The sequence below is a fragment of the Callithrix jacchus genome, chromosome 4, assembly GCF_049354715.1.
Source record: "Callithrix jacchus isolate 240 chromosome 4, calJac240_pri, whole genome shotgun sequence".
NCBI lineage: Eukaryota > Metazoa > Chordata > Mammalia > Primates > Cebidae > Callithrix > Callithrix jacchus.
In genome coordinates, this window is record NC_133505.1 from 134,878,338 (window position 1) to 134,892,873 (window position 14,536).

Here is a 14,536-nt window from a genome sequence, read left to right on the forward strand (position 1 = left end):
TTATTTTCCAGGAGATCTTCGGGAGTAGCATGCCCTTCTGTGGCACAATAAATCTTACTTGGCATATTGGACACAGAACTTGTCCGACTTGGAACCACTTAGTACTTAAAGCAAATAAAGGATTAGAACACCCAGGTGTAGGAGATTAAGGACTTAACAGGCAGATGGAGGAGAAGAGCATCATCTGGACATCCTTCAGTTTTTATTATTAGGGAAATTCCTCAGGGATCCCAGCAGAAAGAACAAACTTAAATGTCCAAAATTTAGCAATTCTGCAGACAAAAGAATCTTTGAATAGACTTTTAAAAAATATGAGTTTGTCTGCCAAAAACCTGATTACCTTCATAATAAATAAATAAATTTCTACCCAAGAGAAAGGGAACTAAGTAACAAAAATATGCCTTGCCCTCCACAGGTCATCATCTAAAAATGTGAATGACACAACTTCACGGGTCTAGTTCAGACAGATGGGGCTTGAATCATACAGTGTGTGGATGGCCAGTAAACACTGTGTTATGGGCCCCCTTTGATCTGCTTAATTCAGTCATAAGAACAACTTGTAAAAATCATCACTGTCATTACACTGCTCTGATGATTAGTCTCTTCTGAGTGGTCCAAACACCAAGGAGTCAAAAGACAAATCTCCCATCCTGGATTTGGAAACTTCTAAATAAGTTACAACTTACTCGACATACTCCTGACCTCCTCATGGACCCTCCATGTGGGCCAGAGAGAGAGGTATGGCTGTCCTCTGACACAGTATGATCACTCTCATTTCTGACCACCTGAGACTGCTATCTATACCTGATAATTGAGAAACCTCAACTGCCTTTTACTCCTGCCTTTACACACCCACCAGTTTTATGCCCACAATACTACCTCAATGTTTTTAAGAGACAGGGCCTTGCTATGTTGTGCAGGCTGGATAAGAACTCCTAGGTTCAAGGGATCCTCCTGCCTCAGACTCTCGAGTACCAGATCAATTTTTACCTGACCCCAGAGCTTATGTGTTTCTTCCTTCTTGGAGCTCCTTTATTAGTACTGTTTTCTCCACAATACTAATACTGGGATCCTTTTCCTTCCCATCTAAGGATCGTGACCAACACCCCTATCACAAAAAACAGGTTAACAGGAGAAAAACAACAAATGTATTTGATCATAGTTTACATGACACAGGAGCCTTCAGAAAGAAGACCCAAATATATGGAAAAAATTCCATTTTACGTTTAGGTTCAATGATGTGTGGACAGCCATGTAGAAATATGATTTCACATAAAGGGTATGGTCTAATTAATGTTAGTCGACTGAGGTGGAGAAACCCAGCAAGGTCAATCTGTTCAAATTCTTCTTGGCCACTTGTGCAGCATTTCTTCCTTCTGGGTACAGGGCAAGATGCTTTCTAGTATTTGGGTCTTTTGACCTACATGCAAACAAGATAGGTCAGAGAATTTCTTCACGGCCAGTTATTTCACAGAAAGGAAGGAGAAGGTTAGAGCAATTGTTTTTAGGTGTTGTGGCTGGCTTTGAAGAAAAAAAGAGGTTATGGTTTCTATGCCCTGCCATGGCGAAGATGTTCCTGTAGAAGCCAACCATAGTTTCAGTGGCTAAAGTTGGGGGAGTGGAAGTGAGAGACAGGAGGGAAGGAGGTCAGAGATAAACTTTTATTCCTGAAACTGCTTTGGAGGCCGTCATTTTGGAGATTCTTTTCTGAGCTCTAACAATTCCTTTGGACATTTAATTAAACAAAATACAAGGCTGCCAATATGGATGTTTTATCTCTCTCAGAAGACTTTTTTCCCTCATTGTTTAATTATGGCATTTTCAAACATATTTGGAGTTAGAGATAATAGTATAACCAAGTCTCATTTAACCATCATTTTCCATTAAAAATTAATGATATATAAGCAATTGCCTTAGTGGACTTTATATTCCCTAAAGAAAAGTATAAAATTGTTTCCAGACTTTTTTGTTGATTTTGTCCCTAAACCCAGACTAGTACTAACTATGTAGTAAAAACTCAACACTTGGTTATGGGAATGAATTGAAATCCAGTTAATCGAAGCTCTGAGCAGTCCATGAAGTATTCAGCTTTGTCCAATCAATTCTTGGACACACAACCCATGAAACCATTCAGTGTTTTTAAAGAAACATTAACACACAAAATTAAAGAATAAGTCACCTGAGAAAGTATGTGTATATGAAATAATTATAACTTTACTCTTGTACAATCGCTGAATACTTAATCAGCTAGCCAATTTTCTTTTGACACCAAGACTGGAAAATCATCAATACAGCCTGGCGCAGTAGAGAGGGACAAGAATTTCACAAGAGAGAAGAGAACTAGCTCAGTTCTCAATAGAAACATGACCTTAAGCAAGTCACTTATCTTCTCTCAGTCCTTATCTCTAAAATAAAAATAGTTGTACTTTTCCCAGTGACCCCATAGTGCTATTATAAGAATGATTTTCTTTTAATTTGTACAATTGCTTTCTGAAATATAAAGCAAAGTATTATTATATTGTCTTTATGGGACACCCAGACCCTTTTTTAAAAGGGTCTATAATACCTTTGGGGGGAAAATACCTGACATACATGTGACAAGCTAAATGTCTAATGAGCAATGCAGGCAGCACACAACCAAGGAGAAGGGAGTGACCACTGAAGGTGTTATGCAAAGGCTACATGGTAGAAGTGGATATACAGTTGGGTCTTAAAGGATAAACAGAACTTGGACAAGGGAAAGGAATAAACAAAGACATTTCAGGACGTAGATATATTACATCCTAAAAAATGAATGGTAGAAAGTTTGGAGCAGTTGCCTGAGGCTACATGACGAAGGACCTCAAATAAAGGTTGAATGTTTTGACTTTAAAGGAAACACTGGCAAAATCTGAGGAGCTCAATATTAGCAAATTAACATCCCCCAACAAGTAATTGACATATAATCGATTTTAAGGTGAGAGAAAACTATTACAGTTATCAAGACTGGACATAATCAGAGCTGTGAGTAAACAGCAACAACAAAAACAAAAAATACTAAAGAAGAATATAAAAGGGAAGCACGTACAAGATGAGACCAAGAATGAGTAATTAAGGTCCCTTGATAAAAATCCTCTGAAAGCATTAGAATCCTTTCATCGGACTGCAAATCTCCACATGACTGGAATCTGCCCATCTCATCTTGAAAAAGGTAACCTTTGATCTCTGTACCTGTGTCTGTCCCTCTGCAATGCGAATTTCCTTCCATATTTAGGTCCTTTTTTTTTTTTTTTTTCCTGTCTCTAATACATTTCTCCTGATCTCTGCATGCCTAGCTCATTTTCGTCATTCAGATCTCCAGGTGACAGTACTTCCTCGACCACCCGGTCTAATGCAGGTTTTAAGACTTCTGCTTTCATATATTTTTTTAACTTTAATTACCTCTTAGGCACTTACTGCATTCTAATCTTTTTCTCATTTACTAAACTGGGTTTCCTCCCCTAGAATAGAATTCCTGGGAAAATAGGAATCTTGAGACTTACTCAACACTGTCCAACCCCAGCACCCAGAAGGGTGCCTGGCATGGATTATGTTGCTCAATAACCACTCACTGAATAGGTAAAATAAACAAGTCAGTGTAGGAATCCTTCAGAGAGAAAGTGTTTCTGTTTTCTTTGGATCTATTTGGTTCCTATGCCTTCTTCAGGATGGGAATTCCACTTCCCTTAAATGCTGTGAGTGATTCCCAAATCTTTTCATTTCTGTTTCTTTTCTACTTAACTAGCTCTAGTTGGTGTCTTGTTATTTGTAAATAAGAGCTTTAAATAGACAGCTTTGTGAACCTAATAAAACACAGTAAACTAGCTATCATCCCATATTGCAGGGACTGAAACTCAAAAACTCCCACAATATAGTCACTCAATGAGCAAGGAGGCCTTGACAGAATGGACAAGAACACATGATAATGGATATTAAACACAGGTCAAATGACAACTAATCCAAACCTTTACCCAATATACAAAATGGCCTCAACTTTTTCTCCATCACTATTAAAAAAAATGAGAACTTCTAATTCTCACATATAATGTGACAATAGTAATAAATAATCTACTAGTAAATAGGTAATATAATATACATACCAGAGAAACAATTATTTGGTTATCTTTATTGTTCTGCTTACAATGGGTTTCACTCCATCCCCCGAAGACACAGAAAGAGGGGGTTAAATGAAAGAAAAAAAAACAAAAACAAAGAAACAACAACCAGGAACAAAATACAGAAATTCATCCTGGTATTTATGGAGCTAAACTGACTTCATCTCTTTGTAAGCCTTATATTACTAAAGTTTACAACCAAACCAGAAGTGTCTTTTAATAAATATAAGCCCAGAGACCTGTGGTATCTGTTTTCTAATTATTATATTTGTGATGTTGTTGCAAAATGCCAGGATCTGAAGATATTTAAGCTTGAACCAAACTTTGTCTCTAGGTACTAGAATTTTTTCTTTCTTTATTATTTTATTGAATTATTACTCAGTATAAATTTGACTAGAGACCTTGTTTTTAAACATAAAATGAGAATTGATTTACTGCTTCTAGAGGGCTGAGAAGAACGATTTAACAGATCATTCAAAGAGTATTAAGAACCTAATTCTCATAAGAGAATTCCAGTGGTGTGTGCAATGATAATTTATAAGTAAGTGCAGAAATAACATGTAGTAGCTAGTTTTATAATGACAGTTTTAAGAACACCTTTTGAAGATCAAGACAGCTAAAACTATAAATTGTCTGCCAGATGATATAAGTAGAATTTAGCAACGAAAGTTTGTTTTCCTTTATATTTCAACCCCAATAACATCAGCATAATTAGACTCTATGTAGTATAATGTCAAAAATAATAAAATTGAAAAGACTACAGTGTCAGACATTTGCTGTATATTTCCTTCTTCCTACATTCTCTCAAATGAAAAACGTATTTATTTTGTAAGAATTGAAACTGAAATCACCACAGCACAAAAGTTAAATTTTAGATAAAAAACACATTCTTTTTTGTTTTTCCTTTATACCACCAATGTTTTGTTCACATATTATATGCAGATTAAAGTGAAGAAAAATAGGTCTTCAAAATGAAAATGGAAGTCACACAGAAATTCAAGTTGTTCAAAAACCAGAAAGCCCTAAAAACTAGACCAATTCCACTTAACTACCAAAGTCAGCAGACAACATAATTGAAGAAAAAATAAATTAAAAATTGTTATCTATTTGTCATGTATTATATGAAATGGTATATAGCATTTTCAAAACATCATTAAAATGATTAGAAGAAAATGGTTCTCACATTTATCTGCCTGATCAATGTATGCTAAATAATTAATAAAGAGGTATGCAAAACAAGAAATTAGAAATGTATTTTTTCAGATTCAGCAAACTGAAGTGAGTTCAAATTGAGTACATAAGCGAAGAACTGGCACCTCTTTCACTGCTCTTTTTAGCATCTGTCTTCCCTGTTCCCCTTGGATAAAACAAATTCCTAAATTAAGAAAAAGTCATACATTGAATGAACAATGCCTATTTCTCCATTCTGCTCATTATTTGCAATCAGTTACAAAAAGAGAATTGAACTAATTTATGGACATATTTCTCAAAAGAAACAAGGAAGGGTCTGTGGCAGCTCCCACCACCCTACATAACAGCACATATGACTGAGGAAAATAACAAGAGGCTTGTCACATATTTACAGTAATTATTTTGTTAACAGGATTCTTTTGTTCATCTGTTAAAATTTATTTACACAGCCATAAGTTTCATCAATGAATCAACCACAACCCCTTAAAACCAAAGTAGAGCATTTTGTAACAAAAGCAAATCACCATCAGGAACCAGAGAAGTCACCTCACAGCGTTCTAAGTTTTAAGAAAACAATGACTATAATAATATAAGACCCTTTCCAACCAATTTGAGGTACTCCATTTGCAATGAAGAAAACTGCGAAGATTAAAAAGCAGCAGCAAAGGATGCTTTGTTAAGAGCTTATCAAATAAAAGGTATTCTGCAAGTGTAAAAATAAGCCACGATGACCATGTTAGGTAAATACTCTTCCCATAAGTAAAATAAGTCTATCAAACTCATAAAAATCATACTATTTTCCTAAAGACGAAAAATGGGAAATAATTTTGATCCACCACTAAATAAGTATGACTTTAACCATGCATGAAGGTAAGAAACATTTACTTAGCACACGTTCAAATATTAATACAAATAAAAGATGACAAACATGAAAGTATCCAGCCTAGAATCTCACATACAGTAGATACCCAACAGATTTTTCGTTCCTTCCTTTCTAGTGGTTTTAGTCAGTTTTCCTAAATTAAGGCCTCACAGCCCTGTTTACATTTTCAAGTATATAAGTGTGCCTTCTCTCTCCAACTAGACTGAAAAACAAAAACTGCTTCATTCATTGGTAGATATATACATATATTTTTAATTCTGACATATGTCTTACATGTGCTATCCACAAACAGTATGTGCTGATAGGTAGGATTGCTTGAAAGCGTAAGAAAGACACAATATGATGTATAACAATGCTTTTGGTTGCAGAGCAGAATATTCTTCTACAAATTATTTAAATAATAGTTTATTATTATTATTACTTTGTATGAGCACAGGACCTAGGCTACTTGAATGCCTTCTTCTGTCACCCTCAGTTTGTCAGGAAATCGCTGACAAAATGACCACAATGGCACCAAGAGCCATGATCCCATACAACAACACTCTCATTATTACTGGGGAGGAATATCTTTCCCAGAAGTTTCCTGGCAGACTTTCCTTCCTAACTAACTGACCAGAACTGTGTCACATATGGCCATCCTTACCTGCAAAAAAGTTAGGAAAGCAAGTAAGATGGTTGGAACTCCTGCCACTATGGAAGAAAGTGATGAGAATAACTAATAAATAGACAACAAACAGTATCTGCAACACTACTATACAAGAGCATGAGCCAGAGTCACTTACAATATTTACACATGAAGTTACCTCTATATGATATATCTAGAGAAAAAAGATCCTGCTGCATGCCTTTCTAACATGGGACTTGATATGGGTGAATGCAGATCAGCAAAAGATTGGAAGAGTTCTGAGAGCTATGACAGAGGAGGGACATCCCCTCTTTTTACTCTTTACATGGATGGTTCATGAGTATGTTCTTCTTACACAGGCCACTGTGCCTGATGATCAATGTTTTAGAGGCTTTTTATTCAAGTAAACAGTCACTTGGTTTAAGCTCTCATCTATTCAGATTCAAAGCCTGTGGAATCTCTGAAGTCCAACAATCTTTCTAATCTTTCTATTGCCAAAATATCAATATAATACACATTAATATAACCTTTAAAAGGAGACAAAAACAGAGAATCTCAGGCCTGTCAATTCTTAACATTTTTTTCAAATCAATGGAAAATGTTAAGAAGAAAATGCATTGCAAAAGTTGTGTTTGTTTCTCCATGTATGGGGAGAGAAAAAGGCACTTTGTGGTATATTATCACATTCCAATTTCTGGCCAAACCCCTGTAGTTTTCAGCACGCATCATTTTTGTGATTAATGATGTGCACCCAGTTAATGGAAAACAGCAGATTAGGTTTCCACTAATAGTTTTCCAAGTTACATATGTCTGCCTGCCTCATTTAGTAACAACCTCACTGTTCAGTAAGAAAGTAATGGATTTAATCCCAAAGCAGAACTTAGTTTTATGAATACAAGACAGGTCAGATTTCCAGAGTGGAGAAAATTATGCTTTTAGAGGTATGCTGATCTTCAGTTGAAATTTAACATGGAGATGATACCTCAGGATATGGGTTTTTTCCTTGTTTACTTCTATTTAGCAATCAATTTAAGAATCTACAGCACTTATCTGCAGCCTATAAAATAGGTAGAATAGGCGTCTTTCAACCATAGCAAAATAAAACAAATGAAATACGATAATTTCTATATTCAGTATACTAGGCTGAAAAGACATCTATTGTTCTAAAGACAGAGATGAAAAACACCTTGTTCCTTATATGTTAGTGGATCACTGCAATGATTGTCAAAAAGCAAAATTTACACTTGCTTGTTCGGTTCAACCATAGAAAGTGTTAGCTCTAAGTAACTGTGATTTAAGAAAAAATACATAGTACAGTGGAAAGCATCTAGGAATAGAGGAAGCAACAGAAAAGAATTCTAGTCTCATTTCTGCTTCAAATTACTTTGGAAACTAAACTATCTTTAGTTTTTGCTTTCCCCGCTACCTTTTATATTTACCTCTCTTATGTCATTTAACAATCGCTATGGTATTTCAAGTTATATCTATGTATATCTCACATTTCCCATCTGGACTAGGCTCCTTAAGAGCAGAGCAAACATCTGATTTACATTTTTATCTCTTACAGTGCAAAGCTAGACTGCGAGTTTCATGAGAAGAGGGACTTTGCCTGTACATCCCCAGGGGTTGGCATGATGTGACCTCACAATATGTGTCTGATAGTAGATGTTACAATAAATGAAAAACTTGAAAAGAATGCCATGCTTTCAAAATAAAAGAAAATGGGGATATTCTTTAAGAACCATACTAAGTTAACTAATACCAAGATGTTAGGGAATGATCCAAAAATTTCAAAAGAAGAAACTAAATAAAAAATACAAATGGACAATGACTAGCAAATTTGTTAAGTAGACTAAGATTATATCATTACAGCTGCAAAAAGGAAAAAAAAATAATAAACAAAACTTGTCAATGGCTCTCAACACCTACTAAAATTTCAAATTACTTTGTCTTGGTGGATTTTCCCTTCAAATTCTTCACCCTGTGTACATTGATCCTTCCTCAGCTATCTTCAAGAGAAGATTCAAATATCAAACCTCCATTAAATTTTTGCTTCTCCCTTGATTCACCTGGACAGAACAATAATCTCTCTATCCTCTAAACTTCCAAAAGGGTTTATCTGTGCTTCTCTACTAAAATATAGCACTTATTTATGATTTTTTTCCATAGCACTATGCAAACAAGACTAAGATCAAAATAAAATGACTATAGCTTAGGAAAATAGAGAACATAAAGCAATAATAATGCTGACTTTTGTAAGCTATTCTTTTTTTAACTAGGTATTTTTAATGTATATTACTTAATATAATATATCACATATTCAGTATCCTGAAGTTTAGCTGGTAGAGTTTCTTTTTTTTGAGACAGAGTCTTGCTCTGTCACCCAGGCTGGAGGGCAGTGGCATGATCTAGACTCACTGCAGTCTCTGTATCCCAGGTTCAAGCGATTCTCCTGCCTCAGCCTCCTAAGTACCTGGGATTACAGGCACACACCACCAGGCCCTGCTAATTTTTGTATCTTTAGTAGAGACAGGGTCTCACCATGTTGGCCAGGCTGGTCTCAAACTCCTGACCTCAAGTGATCCGCCCATCCAGCCTTCCAAAGTGCTGGGATTATAGGTGTGAGCCACCGCGCCTGGCCTAGCTGGTACAATTTCTAAGTGAGCAGTACTTCAGCATTTGCATTTTGTTATAACTTCCCTCCAATCTTAACAATAAATGTGCCTTTTCAGAACATTCTTGAGGCGAGTTCTAGAATTGATAAAGCAAAGAATAATTTACAACTGAACATAACCCTCTTGCAAAATGTAGTCAAGGCAAAAGATGCCCTTGACTTGCTCAAAGGTAGCTGAACTGAAAAACACAATCTGCTATTCGATGTAGCCAGTATTCTCACCCATTCATGAGTTGGACAAAGCTTGAAGAAGAATAATTATTGTCAGAACAAACAGATCTCCATAAATCATGCCAAAAACAAAGTATGAAATACTAAATAATGAAATCCAATGAGTCAACTCCTGGTTAAGATAGTCTACAATCTGAAGCTAATTCATTTTGGCAAGTCTAAGATGTTTAATACAAAGTTAGATGTTTCACAGGGGTCAAGACTGAATTGTTTTATGGTCAAAGCAGTCAGATAGCATTGTTTCTTCACTAAGGATAACATTATTTTCTTTAATACTTTTTTACTTAAAAATCTTTTTAAAAATTATATGAAATATTTATGAAACTTTATTCAATTATTTGACAAGGCTTAATAAGAGAGAAAAGAAACTTCTACAGGTGTGTCCCTATGTAAAGCAAGTCTGACACATGCCTCTGTATACATATGAAGTGGTTCTTTTCTTACACAAGAATAGAAATCAGGCCTCCAAATTTCCTTGTGGAATCTCAAAACTGGCCTCTGGTATCTGGTATTTAAAGCAGTTGAGTTTCTCTTTAAATGTGGAGACATCAGCACCTAAAACACCTACCAGAAAATTCTACCACGTTTTGCCTGCAAACCAGCACCTACCAAACACTTGATAGGTATTTGATTTTGAAAGCTATCAAAATGTATGGGAGATTTAATGTTTTTCATGTTACTTTCCAAGAGAAAAAAAAGCACATGTTATGTTGGTTATTTCTAACAACTAATATACAGGTACAACTAATCATCTAAATGATTGAATTGATAAAAACATCAAGTAATTTACTGAGCACTAAGCATGAGAATTAAAAAGTACTCTGTTGTTTGCTCTCATTAAGTTTTACAAGTTAACGAAAAAGATGTGAGAGCAAAATAATCACTTAAGAAATTAGCTATGGCTCAAATTTTAATCTACAATAATGAGACACTTACCCACAGGTTCCATGTATTTATTTAGTCATCTTTTTCTCTGACAAAACATCTCCAAAATGATCTCACTGGCCAGCCTAAAACTCACTCAGGCACTTTTTGCACTTCTTGCTTAAATACACCACAAGCACATATAATGAAGGGGGTTTTGCCATGCAAAATGAGACTGAACAAAGAACTATCATCCAGTTCAAAGTACTGTAACTTAACAGTAGAATTAACACCGCACTAATCTGTGCCATAAGAAAATATTATTAACATCAATGATTCAAAGATAGATCTTTAACAACTTAGAAAAAAAACTATATGTATGTTATTTCTTAGTTACGAGGAAAAAGTGTATCATAGATTATTTCCTGCATTTATCATTTACTTCTATGTTGTTACTGTTGTTGTCTTAAGGTACAACTAACAGTCTGATTCCTTGTTTCCACAGGAAACAAGTTGTGAACAGGGTTGAATACAGGCAATCTGACTTCAAAACCCACTTTTTAAATGAGTTTGCTAGACGATTAATTTTTATTTGGGGCTTTAACTTGTTTTGTGGAGACTGACTCCGTAGATAATTTTATTCTGCTGAATCAGAGCTTCTTTCCAGTACTATGTTAAAGCTCCTATGACAGATTCTCATGAAATCAGTGTAAAGATAATGCATTCTGAGAATGACCAGGAGATGACAGCCATCAACCCACTTTTGTCAACCCACTGATTTTGCCACCAGTGCTCTAGCATTAGTTTCACACACTCCCATCCACCTACTTACCATATCATGTCATACATGCAGCCCTCCTGAGGCTGTGGGCCCTGAAAAAGCAGACGGCTCTCCCAGACTGAAGAGAAACATCTTTATGCTCCAGAATAATGGAATTAACTAGTACCTAATGAAAATCCATTGAAAACTCAATAGACACATAACCTTGTACTGAAAATCTTATCCAAGGAACCACGGCTACAACGTAGGAGGCTTTTAATAAAATAGAAAAATCAACTCAAGACAAAGCAACTAAAGCCAAGCATTTTTCTTCTTCAAAAATAAAGACAAACCTAACTTAAAGAAATAATTTACTTTTAGAAGGCAGAAATAAAACTGTTATTTTATATACTGCTCGTATTTACCATCATAAAATACACTTTTACATGAATGCATTCTCATTAGGCTTTAAAATAAGCTACAAAGAAAGAAGTTCTTTAAAAGTTTAAATCTCAAGGTCTAACACAAAATTGACATTTTAAAGAGATAACAGTTTCCAGGGACTGAACCTCATAGTGAGAGTTCCTGAACAAACTCTCCAAACTAGTAAATGGGCCTTTTTCTGTTAGAGCATATAGACTCATTCACAGAAACATAAAATCAACAGGAGTGAGAAAGAAAGAGGGGTAATCTCTCGTTACCATGGGATGCATATTTATATCAATGTATGATACTTCCCCAACAAAGGGGGTCGGGGAGGCAAGAGGGACAATCTCTCATAACCATGAGATGGATATTTATATCGATGTATTACTTATATAGTGAGATCTGATGACATCAAAACATACACCAGAAAAGTACATATGATTACCTGATATTCATTGGGCCAAAAGGTGCTCACTGCTAGCTCAGCCCGAAGCCAATCTCTACCGGTGAATCCAGTCACATTCCAAATTGGGTTGGCAAGAGGTCCTTTATTCACCCGAACTAATATGTTCAAAGTGCCAGGATTCAGCCCTTTCTGGCTATATAATAGGTAACTGAAATCAATGCAATGAGTGTCGTTTTCCTTCATTGTAGGCAGTTGAAGTCTGGCTTTTTCACCAGGGTCATGATCTGAAGAGTCCACTATCATATAGGAACCTGAAATGACATTAAAATTATAAAGCTAAAGAGATATACAACCAAAGGGAACATATAACAACAATAAAAATATGCCAATCCATTCTGAACATTAAATTTAACTCAAAAAGACTGTTTTCCAAAACATAGCCATAGAAATATATCAATCAAATAAGTAGATGAATTGAATTCTTACTAGAGAACAATGTTCAAAGTACACATTATTATTTAGTCTGCACAATAACCTGTTATTATCCTATTTTACAACTTAGGAAATTGAGGCACAACTGGTAATACTCAAAGCCAGGTTCAAATTCAGATCTCACTCTAAATCTCTGGTCTTACTGGACACGAGTATTTAATATAAAAAATATATATAGACACAAAAATGATACCTTATTGGCCTGGTTTACATAGAGGGTACCTTTCTTTTTCACTATCCAGAATATTATTGCAGGGAGATGTGCTTAGAGTGCAGACAACAGAATCATTTCTAATTTCATACTGCAAGATCATCATATATACAAGTCACATGATAATTTGTAACACACTAACTTTGAACCTCAGTCCATGGAATGAGGCTAATTTGTAGTGTCAGTATGAGGGTTAAAGTTAAAAATGCCTAGAGCTGAGGATCAGGACATAGTAGATTTCCCCACTTGGAGTCTCACCCACTAAGCTGTCAACTAATCACCACTGCTGTTGGCCCTAATTATGTAGTAGTCCTAATTATGTATAGTAGAAAATAGTTGGGCCAACTGCTGTTGGCCCTAATTATGTATAGTAGAAAAAATACTTTTTTTCTACTGTGCTCTAGTAGAAATACAAGAAAACCAGTTTAAAATCACCAATCTACTCCATTCCCTTTGACTTAACAAGTGTTCATTGGTTATCTATCATGTGGAGGCATAGGACATAAAGATTCCCACTCTTACAGCTCACATACAGATTTTCCATTGCAGGCAAAGGTCAAATAGTGACAAATTACAAAAATGATACTTGAACATTGGGCTGCTGCTTTTAGTCCCAGAAAACTCTCCAGTAAAACAACCAATTGTTCTCATGTCATTACAGATTTTAACAAAGACACATATCACAAAAATGCAAATATACCTATTTATTACACTGAAGACAGAACACAAGTTTTGTTGTAAAATACCTTTTTTTTCCTTTGCTAGGGTGTAATTTTAACCAAAATATATCAGATGTAATGTTACAGAACCCAGTGTTATAAGAGTTACGCTTGACCTTTTCTTCCTAACAACATGTAAAATCAATCAATCTTCTGTATTCCCTCCCCAAAATTTGTACACATGAAACATTAAACATTCAGTTACTACTAGTCTAACTAGTTCAATTAACCCTCAACAACAGATGCAAATCATGGCAGAGAGGATAGCATCAACTGTTTGAGAAGCCAAATTTCAAATGTGACCAATTCCACTGAGTGGTAGGTACCCTCTGGTTCAGAGCTTTTGGGAAGTTTTCTATAGTACTTTAGTAAAATCGAATTACTGAATAAACAGATCATAGTGATAGTGGCTGATATTATTGTTCACTTCATTTTCCTACTTCCCATCTTCTCTTGTAAGCTAGGATTCTTTTTTTTTTTTCTGAGTCTCACAGATGGCACATAAATAGAATAATTGTGTGCATGTTATTTTGGAGAAACTGTGTCTTTATTTTTAAAGACAATATCCCAGATCTCAACCCAATTTATAGAAGCAGGATGTTTCTATTCTTTATTATATTCACATTCTGAAGTCAATGGATGATTTAGCAAGATGTCTTTCAGATTCACCACTGCATAGCAGACCAATTACCGCTTTTATTTATTTTTATTTTTTATTTTATTTTTTTTTTGAGACGGAGTTTCGCACTTGTTACCCAGGCTGGAGTGCAATGGCGCGATCTCGGCTCAGGGCAACCTCCACCTGCTGGGTTCCGGCAATTCTCCTGCCTCAGCCTCCTGAGTAGCTGGGATTACAGGCACCGCCACCGTGCCCAGCTAATTTTTTGTATTTTTAGTAGAGAAGGGTTTCACCATGTTGAC

The 14,536-nt window shown here is 35.5% G+C and overlaps 1 protein-coding gene across 17 annotated transcripts in view; it reads right to left on the reverse strand.

Moving 5' to 3' along the window:
• The window catches only part of PTPRK (protein tyrosine phosphatase receptor type K), a 574,046-nt gene that overhangs the window by 352,104 nt on the left and 207,406 nt on the right, over positions 1-14,536 (reverse strand). For all 17 annotated transcript variants that reach the window (XM_035296658.3, XM_008995016.5, XM_078370080.1 and 14 more), the window contains exon 3: positions 12,233-12,504. In XM_035296658.3, the coding sequence (XP_035152549.2) occupies positions 12,233-12,504 (272 nt within the window). The remainder of the gene's footprint in view (positions 1-12,232; positions 12,505-14,536) is intronic.